The sequence below is a fragment of the Talpa europaea genome (assembly GCF_964194135.1).
Source record: "Talpa europaea genome assembly, chromosome: 6".
Lineage (NCBI taxonomy): Eukaryota > Metazoa > Chordata > Mammalia > Eulipotyphla > Talpidae > Talpa > Talpa europaea.
In genome coordinates, this window is record NC_140072.1 from 96,863,073 (window position 1) to 96,881,132 (window position 18,060).

The 18,060-nt window shown below is 38.7% G+C and overlaps 1 protein-coding gene across 1 annotated transcript in view; it reads left to right on the plus strand.

Annotated features, from left to right (window-relative positions):
- Positions 1 to 11: 11 nt before the first annotated feature.
- The window catches only part of NUFIP1 (nuclear FMR1 interacting protein 1), a gene marked incomplete at its 5' end in the record, with an annotated part of 47,028 nt that continues 28,979 nt past the window's right edge, over positions 12 to 18,060 (plus strand). Inside the window, 5 exons of the mRNA XM_084234625.1 lie at positions 12 to 420; positions 2,729 to 2,811; positions 10,223 to 10,321; positions 11,080 to 11,142; positions 12,024 to 12,100. Coding sequence (XP_084090751.1) covers positions 12 to 420; positions 2,729 to 2,811; positions 10,223 to 10,321; positions 11,080 to 11,142; positions 12,024 to 12,100 — 731 coding nt within the window. The remainder of the gene's footprint in view (positions 421 to 2,728; positions 2,812 to 10,222; positions 10,322 to 11,079; positions 11,143 to 12,023; positions 12,101 to 18,060) is intronic.

Here is an 18,060-nt window from a genome sequence, read left to right on the forward strand (position 1 = left end):
TGGCGGGTGGCATGGCTGAGCCGGCTGGAGGCTTCGTGACTTCCCCGGCATGGTTTCCCGCCGCAGAGCTTCCCCCCGCGTTGGGGCCTCCGAGCGACACTGCCCCGCTGTCGGACAACTGGATGCTCTGGGCAACGCTGCCGCCACCACCACCGCCTTCGTCGTTGCCTCCTGCAGCCGGGCCACACGCTTCCCAGGCTCAGCCCCCCACGAAGGCCCAGGCTTTCCCCGAGGCGCCGCCCCCCTTCGATACCCAGATTCTCCCCGGTGCGCAGCCCCCCTTTGACGCCCAGTCTCCCGTTGACTCTCAGCATCAACTCAATGGCCAACCTGCCTGGAATTTCCAGGCTTCCACCTCATGGTACTGGGGACAGTCTCCTGGTGTTTTCCCTCAGCATCAGAAGTCGCACAACACTCCGGGTAGGTTATTTTCTCTGTACCACCTTTTTGTACCTTCTGTTCTTCTCTCTCCCATTTATCGCCGCTGCTGAGTCTACCCTGCGCTCTTGGAGACTGGTCATTAATATTTTGCTGAGTCTACCCTGCATTCTTGGAGACTGGTCATTAATGTTTTGTAGCTTGATCAATTCAGTTTAGCAGTTATTTATCGAGTTCCAACTGAGTGCCAGGGACTGAGAATATATCAGAGAACAAAACATACAGACATCTATAGTTTAATGGAACTTGATATCTGGTGTAGAAAGACAGACCATAAGCGAAGTGAAAAAGTGTGTATTGGAAGGCAATGAGTGGTGCTATGGAGTAGTAGGTTTTTTTTTTTAAGATTTATTTATTTATGCATACAAGAGCTGGGGTACAGGCCAGAGATGAAGGGGGGGAGGGAGAAGAGAGGATTCACCAGAGACAGAGTGGGGAACAGAACAGGCAGACTGACTGAAATACACTGCTGAGGGGAGCAGCGGGCCAGTCAGGAGAGGTCTGCTGCGCCATGTGAGTTGCTCCCTGGCCGGCCAGGGGATCAAACTCGTGCTGCAGAGGCTGCAGATTGCTTCATAGTGCGGTGCTTAACCCCTTGCACCACCAGGGAGGCCCCTGCTATGGAGAATTTTAAAAAAGAACAACAGTTATTGCAGTTTTAAATGTCAGTCATAAGGAAGTTGACATTTGAGCAAAGATTTCAGGGAGGTAGATCAGAGCCATGTATGCATCTAAGGGGATAGGAATATAGGCAGAAGGAACTACAAGTATAAAGACCTTGAAGCAGCACATAATGGAAGACAAGAATGGAAACCAGTGTGCTAGAGAGCACTGAACCCTAGGTAGAATTGTAGAAGTTTGGGGGAAAGGCAACTATTTTAGCACTTTGTAGACTGCGAGACTTTGACTTTCACTGTTATGATATAGGTCGTGCAGGGGAGTGACATGATTTGATTTGTGCTTTGAAAAGAATAATGTGGGTACTGATTGGAATAGAGTAGCAGGGAGACTATTTAAAAAGCTATTGCAGTTATCCAAGTAATAGATACTGGAATTTGGACTAGGGTGAAACTCAGGAGATGGTGAGTGATTGGATTCTAAATATATTTTGAAGCTACATTAGTGCCAGCATGATTTGCTGAATGATAACATATGTGGGGTGTGAGGTGAAGAAGAGACAGGAATAACAAATTTTTTTTTGCCAAACATTTGGAAGTATGTGATTAGAGCCGATTTGGAAAATAAACCAGGAATTGAGTTTGGAATATGTTTGTTTCAAGTGGAGTTATTGAATAGGCTGTTAGCTATTAGTTTGTACTTTCAGGAGAGGTTGGGGCCTGGAGCTGTAAATGTGGTGTCATCAGCGTATAGGTTATAACTGAAGTAACAGAATTCTCCAACTTTGCATAAGATTCATTTTGCATTAAATTAAATTCAAATCAGTGTTTACTGTGTGCCAAATGCTGGGACTATGAATGTGCATGAAACAGTCCCAGGTCAGGTGATTTCTCATATATAAATCACAGTACAGTATGACAGAGGATAGAGGCATGTAAAATGTGATTTCAGAGTGGGGAGGAAATTGGGGAAAGCTTTTGGAAAGTGTCTTGGGAGGTGTTTAGGATTTGGAAAGAGATACGTCTTAGGGAGAGTATGCGTTCTGAAGATTGCAGTATTCTGGTGTGAATGAAACATTCTGTAGGGTGTTTTGGGATGAGTAGGGTGAGAAAATAAACTGGGATTTCACTGAAGGACTCCAGGAAAATTTTTGAGCAGGGTTGTGATTGGAGGAATTTTGGAATGTCACTGTGCAGGATCTGTTGGAAGAGAGTTTAGAAACTGGCGGACAGCCTGGAAGTTGGCACAGTAATCTAGGTGAAAGATCAGGATTTCAGACTTCTGTTGTGGCAATAAAAAAGGAAAAGAATTTGGGAGAAAACGTGTTTCACAGATTTCTGTTTTTCTGGTGTAAAACTGATGCTGAAAGAGATGTATTAGGGATTTTATGATTTACATTTCTAATGTTTGAAATAGCTACAAGAAATTTTATCAGGTTAGCTTGTCCATTCCTTGACATAGATGCCTACAGTGTAAACTCACTAATAAGCATTAATTTGTAAAGTATTTATTTGACAAACTATTCTTAATCTTTATTAATTTGTTTGAACTCCTAATCATCTTGGAATACTTTATCACTATTTTTACTCAAGTATTTGGAGAGTGCTCTAGCAGATAAATTTTTAAACAATTATATAACTGCGTGTATTTATTGGTCTTTTTATTTTTTTAGTGAAACATCCTTATTTTCCACGAAAATATGATGCACAGTTCAATGATAACAACTTCCCTCCCAGTAGAAAACAGAAAAAAAAGGTATATATAAAAATGTTTTTGAATGTGACACTTTAGTCTAATGGCACAGTTTTGTATCTATGTTTTTATAACCGCCTTAGTGTTTTACATCCATTATCACCACCAAGGAACCTTGCAATAATGAGATCTTTAAGGGTCTTAGCTGTGAGTAAAAACTTCAGATGTGATCTTTTTGAGAAATAAATGGAGAAATTGTAGAAAAAGAAAACATTGAATCCATTTCACTATAGCATCAGGAGAAATGCATTTAGGAAATATGACTATAGGTAAATATAAATGCTCTCAAGCCTTGATGAAGTGCTCTGTGCATGTGTGTATGTGTGTGTGTCTGTGTGTGCATGTGTAAAATTAGCAGATTGGGAGGTTGGAGCAGAGGCATGGAATAAATTGTCTTTTTTTAAAGTGAAGAACAATTCTTCGTTATTATACTTTATTTTATTTATTTTTTTTTATAAATTTTATTGTTATATTCCCCATACAATTGCAGCCCCCCCATTCTGACCCCAATCCCTCCCCTCCCGCCCCCGCCCCCCTAAAAGTGTCTCTGGTTCATAGTTTTTTGTTGATTTTGATTTTCACTTTCTTATAGTTATTCATTTTCCTGGTCCCTTATTTAAGTTTTCTAGATTCCTGCTATGAGTGAGACCATCCGGTATTTTTCTTTTTCTTTTTGGCTTATTTCGCTGAGCATGATCCCTTCCAGCGCCATCCATGTTGCTGCAAATTGCATGTGTTTATCTTTTTTGAATGCTGAGTAATTTTCCATGGTGTATATGTACCACATCTTCTTGATCCAGTCATCTATTTTTGGGCATTTGGGTTGTTTCCAAAGCTTAGCTATTGTAAACAGTGCTGCTATAAACATAGGGGTGCAGGTGTTCTTTGGAATTGATGTTTCTGTGTCCTTTGGGTAAATACCTAGGAGTGGAATTGCTGGATCATATGGAAGCTCTATGTTTAGTAGGTCCAGAAATCTCCACACAGCTCTCCACAGTGGTTGGACCAGTTTGCACTCCCACCAACAGTGCAGAAGAGTTCCTTTTTCTCCACACCCTCGCCAGCATTTGTTGTTGCTAGATTTTTTAATATGTGCCATTCTCACTGGTGTAAGATGGTATCTCATGGTAGTTTTGATTTGCATTTCCCTGATGGCAAGTGATGTTGAACATTTTTTCATATGCCTGTTGGCCATTTGCATTTCCTCTTCAGAGAAGTTTCTTTTTAGCTCTTCTGCCCATTTTTTGACTGGATTATTTTCTTTGTTGTTGTTGAGTCTCATCAGCTCTTTGCAGATTTTTGTGATCAGTCCTTTATCATTAGTGTTGGGTGCAAAAATGTTCTCCCAGTTGGTGGGGTTTCTCTTTGTTTTTGTTATTGTCTCTTTTGCTGTGCAGAAGCTCTTTAATTTGATGTAGTCCCAGCTGTTTATCTTTGCCTTCACTATCACTGCTTTGGGTGATGTGTCTGTAAAGATGTCTTTGATGTGCAGATCACGTAGTGTTTCGCCTATATTTCCTTCTATATATTTTATGGTTTCAGGTCTTATGTCTAGTTCTTTAATCCATTTTGAGTTGATTTTTGTGTATGGTGTGAGGTAGTGGTCAAGCTTCATTCTATTGCATGTAGCGACCCAGTTTTCCCAGCACCATTTATTGAACAAACTTTCTTTGCTCCAATGCATATTCTTTGCTCCTTTGTCAAAGATTAGTTGACCATAAACCTGTGGGTTTATTTCTGGATTTTCTATTCGATTCCATTGGTCTGTATGTCTGTTCTTGTTCCAATACCATGCAGTTTTGATGATTATGGCTTTGTAGTATAGTTTGAAGTCTGGGAGTGTAATGCCTCCATTCCCTTCTTTTTTTTTCAGGAGAGCTTTGGCTATTCGGGGTTTTTTGTGATTCCATATGAATTTCATCAATAATTGTTCTATTTCTTTGAAGAATGACATTGAAATTTTGATTGGAATAGCATTGAATCTGTATATTGCTTTTGGAAGGATGGCCATTTTAATAATGTTTATTCTTCCAATCCACGAGCAGGGGATGTCTCTCCATTTCTTTGTGTCTTCTTCTATTTCTTTTAACAGTGTTTTATAGTTTTCTTTGTATAGGTCCTTTACCTCTTTTGTTAGATTTATTCCCAAATATTTGATTTTTTTTGTTTCAATAACAAAAGGGATGGTTTTTTTGATTTTTTTCTTCTTCAGATTTATTGTTTGTGTATAGGAAGGCTACTGACTTTTGCATGTTGATTTTGTATCCTGCCACTTTACTGAACTGATTGATGAGTTGAATTAGCTTTTCTGTGGAGTTTTTGGGGTTCTCTATGTATAATATCATATCGTCTGCAAATAGTGATAGTTTGACTTCTTCTTTTCCTATTTGGATTCCTTGGATGTCTTTCTCTTGTCTTATTGCCCTGGCTAGGACTTCCAGTATTATATTGAAAAGCAGTGGTGAGAGTGGACATCCTTGTCTTGTTCCAGATCTTAATGGAATTGCTTTCAGCTTTTCACCATTGAGAATGATACTGGCTGTTGGCTTGTCATAGATGGCCTTTATGATGTTGAGGTATGTTCCTTGTATCCCAAGAATTTCAAGGGCTTTTATCATGAATGGGTGTTGCACTTTGTCGAAAGCTTTCTCAGCATCTATTGATATTATCATATGGTTTTTATATTTCTTTTTGTTGATGTGTTGGATAACGTTGATTGATTTTCTGATGTTAAACCATCCTTGTGCCCCTGGAATGAATCCTACTTGGTTGTGGTGAATTATCTTATGGATACATTGTTGGATTCTGATGGCTAAAATTTTATTGAGGATTTTTGCATCAGTGTTCATTAGGGAGATTGGCCTGTAGTTTTCCTTTTTTGTGTTGTCCTTGTTCGGTTTTGGTATTAGTGTAATGTTGGCTTCATAGAACGTGTTTGGTATTGTCCCTTCCTTCTCAATTTTTTGGAAGAGTTTGTGAAGGATAGGCACTAATTCATCTCTGAATGTTTGGTCGAATTCATTTGTAAATCCATCAGGTCCTGGGCTTTTGTTTTTGGGGAGGTTTTTGATTACCATTTCAATTTCGCTAATTGTAATTGGTCTGTTCAGGTGTTCTATTTCTTCTTTATCTAGCTTTGGGTGATTGTAGAGTTGTAGGAATTTGTCCATCTCCTCTAGATTATTAAACTTGTTTCCATATAACTGTTCATAGTAGTTACTGATTATTCTTTTGATTTCTGCTGTGTCCATTGTGATTTCTCCTCTTTCATTGATGATTCTGTTTATTTGTGCTTTCTCCCTTTTTTCCTTTGTGAGCCTGGCTAGGGGTTTGTCTATTTTATTTATTTTTTCAAAGAACCAGCTCTTGGTTTCATTGATCTTTTGGATTGTTTTTTTAGTTTCAATTTCATTTATTTCTGCTTTGGTTTTTATTATTTCTTTTCTTCTACTGGTTTTGGGGTTTTTTTGTTGTTCTTTTTCTAGATCTTTGAGCTTCGAGATTAGGTTGTTTCTTTGAGTTCTTTCTTGTTTCTTGATGTGAGCTTCTATTGCTATATATTTTCCTCTTATAACTGCTTTTGCTGCATCCCATACATTTAGGATATTGGTGTCCTCCTTGTCGTTCAATTCAAAAAATTTTTTAATTTCTTCTTTGATCTCCTCATTAGTCCAGTGGTCTTCCAGTAGTGTGGTTTTTAATCTCCATGAGGTAGGAAAGTTCCTTGCCTTCTTTTTATGGTTTATTTCTAGTTTGATGCCTTCATGGTCAGAAAAGATGGTTGATATGATTTCAATCTTGGTGTATCTGTTGATGTTTGTCTTGTGCCCCAGTATGTGATCGATCCTGGAGAATGATCCGTGTGCGCTTGAGAAAAATGTGTACTCCGTTTTTTTGGGGTTTAGTGTTCTATAGATGTCTGTTAAGCCCAATTGCTCTAGGTCCTTATTTAGAGCTTTGGTTTCTTTACTTATTTTTTGTCTTGTTGATCTATCCATTGTTGATAGTGGTGTGTTGAAGTCTCCCACTACGTATGTGTTTTCTCTGATGTCTGTTTTCAGAGAGGACAACAGTTGTCTGATATATTTTGGTGCTTCTTCGTTTGGTGAGTATATGTTAATGAGTGTTATTTCTTCTTGAAGTATTGTCCCTTTGATCATAATGTAGTGACCATTGGGGTCTCTTTTTATCTTTTTGAGTTTGAAATCTGTTTTATCTGATATAAGTATAGCTGTTCCTGCTTTCTTTTTTGGTCCATTTGCTTGTAGGATTGTTTTCCATCCTTTAACTTTGAGCCTATTTTTATCTTTTGTAGCTAAATGTGTTTCCTGGAGACAGCAAAAGGTTGGGTTTTGTTTCTTAATCCAGGCTGCAACTCTGTGTCTTTTTATTGAAGAGTTTAGTCCATTTACATTTAGAGTTAATATTGATATGTTAACATCTGTATTTGCCATTGTGTTTGTCTTTCCTTTGATTTTATTTATTTATTCTTTTAATAACTTTTTTTTTTTTTGGCCTTCTTTCATTGTTATTCGTCCCTCTGAGGTTCTGGCTTTAGGACTCCTTGTAGTATTTTTTGGAGTGGGGGTTTAGTTGCAATGAAATTCCGGAGTTTCTGTTTGTCTGGGAAGGTCCATATTCTTTCTTCAAAGAGGAAGGAGAGCTTTGCGGGATAGAGTATTCTTGGTTGGCATCTGTTTTCTTGGAGTCTGTTGACTATGTCCTTCCACTCTCTCCTTGCCCGTAGTGTTTCTTCGGAGAAGTCTGATGTCAGCCTGATTGGCTTTCCTTTGAATGTTATCTGTTTCTTCCCTCTTGCCAGCTTCATTATTTTTTCCTTGTCCTGGATTCTTGGGAGCTTTACTATTATGTGTCTTGCTGTATTTTTTCGTTCGTCGTGGAAGTTTGGTGTTCTTCTTGCTTCTTGTATATCAATTTTCAGCTCCTTCTTCACATTTGGGAAGTTCTCTTCAATTATCTCTTTGAATATTTTCTCTGTTCCTACTTCTCTCTCCTCTCCTTCTGGTATTCCTATAACTCTTATATTTCCTTTCCTCATGGAGTCAGATAGTTCCCGAAGTCTTTCTTCATTCTTTTTCCTTCGTACTTCTCTTTCCTTTTCTGTTTTGGTTCTTTTTATTTCTGTGTCTTCAAGAGCACTTATTCGTTCTTCCATTTCATCAATTCTGCTTTCATTGCTTTTCCCAGAATTCTTTAGTTCTTCCACTAATTCTTTGATCTCCTGCATTTCTTTTACTTCCCTCTTTAGGGACTCAATTTCATTCTTCTGATCGTTGATTATTTTTCCCTTATCATTGTTTTCCTTTATGACTTCTGTCAGTTTTTTAATCACGGCAATTTTAAATTCTCTTTCTGGAAGGCTCAGAAGTTCTTCCAAGTTACTGTCGTTGCAATCTGGGGGCTGGTTTTCTTTTTGTGGTGTGCTTTTTCTCTGGAGAGTTGCTAGGTTGCGTGTGGTTCTTCTCCTCCCTACTGTCTGTTTTCTAATTTGCCGTATGCGTTGGGACACTGTGTTGTTGGGACTGGCCGGCATCTTGGGTGGGCTTCTCTTCTCCCCTCTGGTTCCTCCAGGAGTCATCTGTCAGTTTCAAGCAGTCTTTATTGGAGAAAGGTCCCTGTCCTAAAATGTCGATGTGGGGACACACTCCCCTGTGCGCCTGGTCTGCCCCAGCGGTGGGTTCCTGCTCCCCCTCTGGGCTTGGACTGCAGGCCAGAGGGGGTCTGGCGTGGGCGAACTTCCCCCGCTCACCTCTGGCTCCTGAGGAAGCCTTCTGCAGGTAGTCTTTACTGAAGAAATGTCCCTGTTCTAAAATGGTGATGTGGGACACACTCCCTGCGCGTCCGGTGTCAGGCACACTCTTCTGCGTGCCTGGTCTGCCCTGGCTGTGGGTGCTCGCTCTCCCTGTGGGCTCAGACTACTTGTTCGGAAGGGGCCCGGTGTGGGCTAACTCCCCAGCTGGCCACTAGCTCCTTCAGGAGCCTGTGCTGGCTACAAGTCGCTAGGTGGCGCCAAAGATCTCTCCTAGAGCCCTTGGGGAGCTGATTTTCCACCCCGTGGGACAGGGAGCAAAGCGGGGATGGTAGGGTACACCTCAACGGCTTTGAGGTGCTGTGTCTGCCTTGTGCCCCACCGTCGTGGGGAACCCACGCCCCTAATTTCGTGCCCCGGGTCTCAGTTCCAAAGCCCTCAGTTCCAGGACGCGGGCTGTAGCCCAGTTCAGTGGCGCGGGAATGGCGCCTTTTGCACAGCTCCTGTGCCTGGGCGCCTGGTTCCTGCTTACTCAGGGAGGGACCTTCACCTCAGTGAGGACCTCCGCGCGTCTCCCCGCATGCCTAGGTCGTCTCCCAAGCCTAGGTCGCAGGCGCGGGGACCTGGGCAGCCGCGATCCTGGTCTGCACTTGCTTTTCAAGCGCGCGAGCGCGCCGCTTTCCGCGCAAGCTTACCGGCAGCCCGGGCTGTGTGCGAGTCTCCCGGGGTCTTTGTTCTTCTCTAATGGCGCCCGGAGCCGTTCGCTCACCGTTCGCTCACCGCCGCGGCGAATCCTGCAGGGTTCGCCTCAGCTCCCGTTCAAGGGGTGTGGTGGCTGCAATAGTTCCTTTCCACTCACACTCCCGCTTGCTGCGTCGTTTGTTCTTGGTGGCCGTTTTGGTTTTCCGTTATTATACTTTAGAAATCAAATGTTGAAATACATTTCTTTTATTTCGATGTTGCTTACAAATCTATAGTCTTTCAGATTTTAAAGTATACATGTCATTTGTTTAGAATGAATTGAGTAATGTCTGCAGCATAAAACTACTCTTCTTCATTTTGGCATTAAAAACCATATCGGTAATGTTAACAAAATATCAAGCAAATTTACTATATGTATTAACACCATCCAAACATTAAATTATTGGAAACTATTTCCTCATTGTCTGGTTATTGTAATGCTCTGCTTTGTTTTATGTTTAAGCGTAAACAGCATATTGGGTACAAAGAGTTACTAATCTTTACGTTAATGATTTTTTTTTTCTTCTTTATGGTTTAAAAAAGAGAGAGACATAATTGTTTTTCCTGAAAGATGAAGAACTATTTTTTACCTTTCATTTTTTTTTTTCTTTTTGACATAATGCTATATTGAATGTAAATTAGTTACCAGTTTGAAATATACTCAGTTTCTGTTAGCACTATTCAGATTTAAACATTTTTTTATCATGTATGTCTTTTCCTAATATATTTGCTTAAAATAAAAAGAATTACCCTTTCTTTAAAAAATGTATTCTGAAGTTTCTTCTACATTTAAGAGTGATGTGAAAAATCAAAGAATCTATTACTAGAAGTATAATTATATTTTTATTATTGAGTAAAGACTTTTTGCCAAAAGCCTAATGCATCTTTGTTTTTTGTTTGCAGAGAAGAAAGGAGCCTGTTTTTCATTGTTTTTGTGATACCTGTGATCGTGGTTTTAAAAATCAAGAAAAGTATGATAAACACATGTCTGAACATACGAAAGTAGGTTTCTTTGATTGTTAAATTTGTTTAGCAGAATGGATATATTTGGTAAAAATTCTGAACCTTTTATCCTTAATAGTTTATAATTTTCATAGAAATGTTGTTATAATAACTTAACGAATTAGGACAGTGACCCTGGGGTTTGCAGATTGAGAGTGTAGAGCCCACTGCTTCAGGAAGAGGCAATGTAGCAGAGGAGAAGGGCCATCTGTCAGTTGTTTGTATGTGTGTGTTGTCTTGGCTTCTGAGAGGACTGACTTCTTCTCCATTTGCTCTGTGCACCTACTGAATTCTTTCCCCTTTAAGGCTGCTCTTGATCCTTTAACCAGGCTATAATTTGCCACGTCCATTCAACCTCTGAGGGTGGCCTGAACCGTATTAAATGATTTTTAAAGAAAATTTTAATTAGAATATTCTTAGTTTGGAAATGTTCTTTGTCATTTTATAGGCATGCCCCTCAACTTTAGGAATTAAGAATATTTTACAACATTGCTGATGTCATGCATTCTTTCAAGTAGAGAAGTAAATGATATGTATTGTTATACTGTATACTTCAAGAATGTTATTCCTTCTTAAAAGCAACTCTGTTTTGAAGATATACTTGTTTTGCTATTGACATCACTATTCACATCCCTAGTGGTAACACCACATTGATGAGAAGGCTATGTAATGTGACCAGAATATGTCTCTTATGTAGTAGTAGGGTAAATTTAATATGAAAAACATTGAGTAGTCTAAAATAGTCTTTTTCTTAACAGTGTCCTGAAGTAGATTGTTCTTTTAGTGCACATGAGAAGATTGTCCAGTTTCATTGGAGAAATGTAAGTTCTTAAGTGTTTTTTGGATACATGCTGTTTTTATTTCATTGATTCATATAGACTAATAATAAGTAACATTCTTGGAGTACTTTGTTAAGACTTTCTGTATCTCTTATTCCATTTTATCCTTATAAGCCATTATGTGAAGTAGGTAATATTGGCTTTGTTTATTTTTTTATTTATTTTTATACAAGAACTGGGGTACAGGCCAGATGCGTGGGAGGGAGAGAGGATTCACTGGAGACAGAGGCAGGGAACAGAATAGGCAGACTGACAAAATGCACTGCTGAGGGAAGCAGCGGGCGAGACAGAAGAGGTCTGCGTCGCCCTGTGGGATTCTTGGTGGCCGGCCAGGATCGAACCTGCGCTGCAGGGACTGTGGATAGCTTCACAGTGCGGCGCTCAACAAAGCCAATATTGGCTTTGTTCAACAGATAAAACAGTGATTTGACCATGACCTCAGAATTGATTCTTGTACTTGAGTTACTGATTCTAAATTTTATACTGTTTTATTATACTATGATGCTTAAAAATCACTGTGTATTATTTCTTTAGCTGCCTCTTTCAATTTTGGTTGGTAGGTCATTTTTGAGTATTTAATGTCAGTTCAGAAAATGAGTAACATCTAATTCATAATCAGAATTATGTCACCTTTTTACTCCTTATTAATTGTTCTAGTCTAAATAACCAAGAAATTATTACTATTTTTCTTTAAAGGAAAAATTATAGTAAGGTTATATATAATCCATGCACTTGTAGTTTTAGAATTGTCTCTGCTAGTAAATTTAATGGTCGGTGCAAAGTTTTCATTATCCCTCATAATACTTGAGAATGTCAGAAGCATAAATGTGCTTCCTGAAGTTCAACAGGCATTTTCTTCCTAGATGCATGCTCCTGGTATGAAGAAGATCAAGTTAGACACTCCAGAGGAGATTGCAAGGTGGAGGGAAGAAAGAAGAAAGTGAGTAAAAGATTCAGAACTAGTAAAATAATTTTCTTAACTTTAAGGCTGAGTACTTCAAAATCATGACCTTTCTGGCCCCAATGAATAATTTAAAAAAGGAAATTTGATTTTGTACATTGTTGCAAATATTCAATTGAAAATAACTGGTCCTGATTTTGTTGCTGTTCAGATTTGGTATATAGTGAGTTTGAGAATATTGTTACTTGATGGTTTAAAGATAAACATTCATTTTTATTAGTGTAGTATTGATTCACTGAATTCCCTTACAATGTTGGTATTAGGGAATAGGACTATAAGCAATACTGTATGAGACTATAAATGAGTGTAGTTTTTGGAAGACCTAATAGCATCTCTTCATAATAACACTTATCAAAATGGGGCTGTACTTTATTTACTCTGTGAGGAAGAGCCACTACATGCCACCTATTTTAAATATTCAGTGGCAGAAGCTATAAGGTGTATACGCTGTTTTTTTTTTTAAAAAAAAAGTATAATACTTTGCTATGTTTATTTGATTTTTTTTTTTCATCAAAAATTTGTTGAATGACTGCAATATCCTAGGCAGAGTATAGTAAGGGCAATATATGTAGTGTTTCCCATGTACTATAGAAAGACTGGAAATTGTTTCTATAAGCAAAGTGTAAGAAATTTGAGACTGACTGTGGACTTGTGACTTTAGTAATTTCTTAGGCAAGAAAATCTAGTATATGTCCAGCTTGAATATTCTTTTTTTCCTAAACTATGTTTACTCTTTCACCTTTTATTGCCATTGTTTCTTTTCTAAAGATTTATTTATTTATTTATTTATACAAGCACTGGGTACAGTCGGAAGCATGGGAGGGTGAGAGGATTTATTAGAGCCAGAGCAGGGAACAGAACAGGCAGAGTGATGAAATACACTGCTGAGGGGAGCAGCGGGTGCGGCAGGAGAGGTCTGTCATGCCATGTTGGACCCTCGCTGGCAGCCGGGGATCGAACTGGCGCTGCAGAGGCTGCGGGCGGCTTCGCAGCCTAGCGCTCAACCGCTGTGCCACCAGGGGAGGCCCTAGCTTCAATATTCTTAAAGAATACCTCACTAGGACACTATTTTATGGTCTTCACAGAAAGGACTAGGATACCTTATCCTGAAGCAGGAGACTAAGACAGAACTATTAGAATGGTCATAATGTACTTTAAAATCAAATACTGTGTTTCTGAAATTATAAAACATAGGAGTTTTACCTCCCAGTACTAACCAGGCTCCAACCCTGTTTAGTTGACAAGATCAGGCACATTCAGAGTGATAAGGCCATGGAATCAAACTAAGTGTCCATCGACAGATGGCTAGATAAAAAAATTGTGGGATATATACTCAGTGGACTACTACTTCGTTGTTTAGAAAGATGAAATAGTGCCTTTTGGTACAAAATGGATGGACCTTAAGGTGATTATGCTAAATGAAGTCAAAGTGAAAGACAGATACCAGATGGTTTCATTTATCTGTGGAATATAAGTAACCAAAAAATAAATACTGGCAAAGTACAGCGAAACAAATCTTAGACTTAGTGAAAAATGAAAAATATATTGGTTACCAGAGGGAATTGGGGGAGGAAGACGGGACAGGGAAAAGAAATGATAGGGCACTGGCACAGGAGGCTTGATGGAGTGGAGCATATACATATAAGGAAGAATAAAATGTAACCCCAACGTTATATAGACATGTAAAGGACTGACATTTTAAAGATACTTAAAACTCTTTTTGTCCAGCAGGATAAAATTTGTACTTCATTCAGATTAGCTTAAGTTTTCAGTTTCATACATTATTATGCTGTTCGACGCAAAAGTTAATTACTGTTCTTTAAGACTTGAGAGGTAATTTTGAGGGAAAGTAACATGAACCTAAAGATTTAAAGCAAACTAAAAATATATAGAATTCAATAAATGTGTTTATAAACATCTGTTTTAAGTACTATGTAGAGAATTGGATGAGAGTGAAGAGACAATCAGAAGAATTTAATTTTTAAGCACCTAGGATCTAGCTACCAGTTAATATGGGCTCGGTGAATTTAAAGAATTTTAGTAACATCTTTGGCTAATAAATGAAGGAATCTGGGAGCAGGATATATTATAATGTCCTTTCTTATCCTTGGTAGAATCTTACTTATCTTGTAAAGACCTGTGTTAAATGTTACCAAATTTGTTATTTTCTTACTTTTTGTTTCCTGTCTCAGTACTGCCAGATCTACACATTGCTTCCTTCTTTGAGGAACAGATTGCAAAGAAAAAAAATGTTAGCTGAACTAAGTTTTGCTTAATGACAGAGTTACACAGTTAATTTATATTCTAAAGTAGGTGTATGGATGGGCTGCCAATCTGTGACCCAATCTAGCCCAAAGCGCCAGATGCTATCATACACATGAATGTATAGCTTATTAATACAACCACACTAGCATTTGTTTTATCATTTTATAATTGACCCTAGTCTTAGACATCTTTGATCCTACTGTACTTTGCACAATGCCTGCAATTTAGTATGTGAAGAATGAATATTTGTTAATTAAGTTATTGTTAATGGTGTGGGAAGACCCAGTCTTGTCATTGATAAGGGAACCATAGCTAATTGCAGCATTAAACTTAGAAGTCAGTGAAGTTAGAACCATGAAGTGATTTAACTTAGTGAATAATTCAAAGCCCTGCACATGAAGCTCCTCTTCTCTAGGTGACTTCTTTACAAAGCCAAGTTTTTGTCCTTACAACTCCACTACTAGTTTTTTGAGGTTTATTTTTATCTGTTGGTTGTATCTTTTTGTTATTATTTTACATAGAGCAATAATCAAGTAAGAGTTCATTTTCTGTTTGAGTCTTAGTTTTTGAAGAGCTGACAGTGACACTATTGAGGACTGTAGCCTGCTAGTTGGAATGGAAATGGTTTAACTGCTGAGATACTAGATTGTTGCCTCTACTACTTAGCCCTGGCTTTGATCAGATCGAAGTTAGTATAACTCACTGGTGCTAGCTCCTTTCTTTTTATTTATTTATTTATTTATTTATTTATTTATTGATTGATTGATTGATTGATTGATACAAGCACTGATATTGGTACAGTCAGAAGCGCGGGAGGGTGAGAGAATTCACCAGAGCCAGAGCGGGGAGCAGAGCAGGCAGAAGGACCGAAGTACACTGCTGAGGGGAGCAGCGGGAGGCAGGAGAGAGGTCTGCGCGCCATGTGGGACCCTCCTCTGGTGGCCGGGGAGCAGCCGGGGATCGAACTGGCGCCGCAGAGGCTGTGGGCAGCTTCGCAACCCAGCGCTCAACCGCTGCGCCACCGGGGAGGCCCGGTGCTAGCTCCTTTCAAAAGTTTTTAATGCTCTCGAGGAGAATGACAATGATTTTACTAGTTAGCAATGATTATAAAGCAACTAAGTAGTTGATAGGTAAACTTAGTTGTTGGATCACCCAAGTTTTTAGTTCATTTGAGACAGCTGGTAAAGTATGAGCTCCTGATTAGCTAATTTTGGTTATGTCTCTAGCAGTTGTATGAATTAAATCATTTTATAAACTGAGAAAATTGGAATTATTGTTATTGGTAGCCAACTTCAACAACTCTGTGCTATGTGTGTATTTGTTTCACTTTGCCATTATCTTCCTCTCTTCCCTGATCAACTTCTAAGAGGAAGGACCTGGCCTGGAGGAGCTGGGTATTCCTTCCAGTTCAAAGGAAGATTTGAACTGAGCTCAGACCTAACTAGGAAGAGATGAAGAGAGGCAGGAACTAGTGTCCAGACAGATTGGCTTGTCCAAGGCATGATATGATAGAAGCTTTTAAAAGCTGACAGTGGTGGAAACAGAATTAGGTTGAACATCTAGGAGAGAAAAATGGGCACTATTTAGCGGTTACATAGTTAATGAAGTTGCAGAGAAAAGAGGCTTAAAGGAGAATTCCAAGTTCTGGGTTTGAGTACCTCTGTGAAAAGTATGGTGACTGCTGCTGAGACAGGAATATTGAAAGCGGGCTTGGAGATGCTGACTTTTGACATTAATGAGTATGAGGAGGTTTTGAGATATCTATTTGGAGATATTACATGAGCATTGGGGACTAGAATGTAGGTAGGTACATTAGATCATAAAACCTTGACTGTAGAGGACATTTATCAGAGAGGGTAGAGTGAAAAGAAAAGATAGCTTAACAGTAGGAGCCAGAGAGATAGAAGAAAACTAAGAATAGGACATGCCATAGAAGTAGATGGAGAATTTCAAGAAAGAAGTTGTGGTAACCAGTGCAGATTGCTATGAAAAGTTCAAGTAAAACAAGAACAAAAAGTGACTATTTGATTAGGTGTCATAGAAGGCCTCCTTGGCGCAGATTTCAGATAATTGCTCCTTCACCCTTCTTTAAGTTTCTTGCCATCTGTCTACAGCAGTTCTAATACTCTCCCCAATGATTAGCAAGCCAGGTTGCAATTGCCTTTGCCATCCTGTCTTTGGCATATTAGATACTCCAACAGAAGTGCGTATACATTGCGTTCCCTTTTTGAGACTCACGGCTTATAATGGTTCATTTAGTACCTTAGATTCAGTTTTCCAGTATCCTTAACCTTTGTTTGTATTCATTTAACTTTTTACTTTTACACCCTGGACCTTATTTTCTGAACTTTCTGCCACAGAAATTTTAAATTTGGGCATACTGTCTTTGATTGTAACTTCCATTCCATATGCTTGTCACCGTCTCTTCTGTCTGTTCTTGGACTAACTAGTTGAGTCCTCCCAGTCCTAAATTCCTTTACATTCTGTCATCTGCTTTTTGTTTTTATTTTCCCACCCAGTTTAAACCACTTCAGCCTCTCAGTATCTCAGCTCCCTTATTCCACCACCCTTCTTTGTACCCATCTGCCAAAATCTCAGTTCTGGCTTAGTTGCTAAGTGTTCTTCAAAAGAACCACACTGTTGAAATGTACTCTGCAAGTGAATAGTTACAGATCATGTTTAAGGAACTGACTTGACTAATGACAAAGTTAGGTGTTTTTATTTGCATTTGTTCTTTTGTTGTGAAAAATTAGATGTTTGATAGAGAGGTATTTCTTATATAGCTGACTGTGTAGAATAAAATTTCTTTGTTAAACTGATTTTATTTTACCCAGCTAAAATGCCAATGAAAACAGTACTCCTTGCAACTGGCAGTTGGGATTCTATACTATGGGATTAACAATATTTTCTGATTAGTCACATATTACTTGCTTCTAGGAGGTCTTTATCCCAGCCACACTTATTATGGATTCTATCCAAACACTTGGATTTTGTTTTGTTTTGTTTTTCCCCCACTTTTCAGCCTTTTTGGCTCATGTGCAGCTTATGGAAAAATCTTTACCCTCTTCATCTACAAGTTTTGCTCATTGCTTTAGCTTTAGCCCAGTGGAAATCCTGCTGCTTTGGGGATAATTTTCTTCATCTGCCTAGAGGACTATATTACCCTTCTAACACACCATTTCTTCTGCTTCTGTATGTCCTTTACTATATAGTCCTGTTGATGAACTTTTTGCATATGTGTCATTGAAAAAAAATAAATCACATGCAGATCTTGTCCCAAGACTGCCTATTTCTATGGAGGTGTCTCTTTTTCCTAATAAACCTGCCCTTTTAAAAATGAAAAATCAGTCAATCACAAACATTAGAAATGTAAGAATTATCTTTTATATAGTTATTTATCACATGGCGCAGTAGATAGAAAGGATGCTTAATAAGTGTTGGTATATGTAAATGAAGTTTGAAAATGTTTTTGTTATGAGTGCATAATAAAAATAAACTGGCAGTTGTGGTAGAGAAATTTTCTGACATATTTTCAATTCATGTTTTTAACTCTTATTTTTAAAAACTGGGCAAATATGTGTTTATCTGATTAATAACTATGGTTGGAAATCTGTAATATAATTAGTAGTACTTAAACTGCTATGGTTTTAAACATTAAACTCTTACCATCTAGG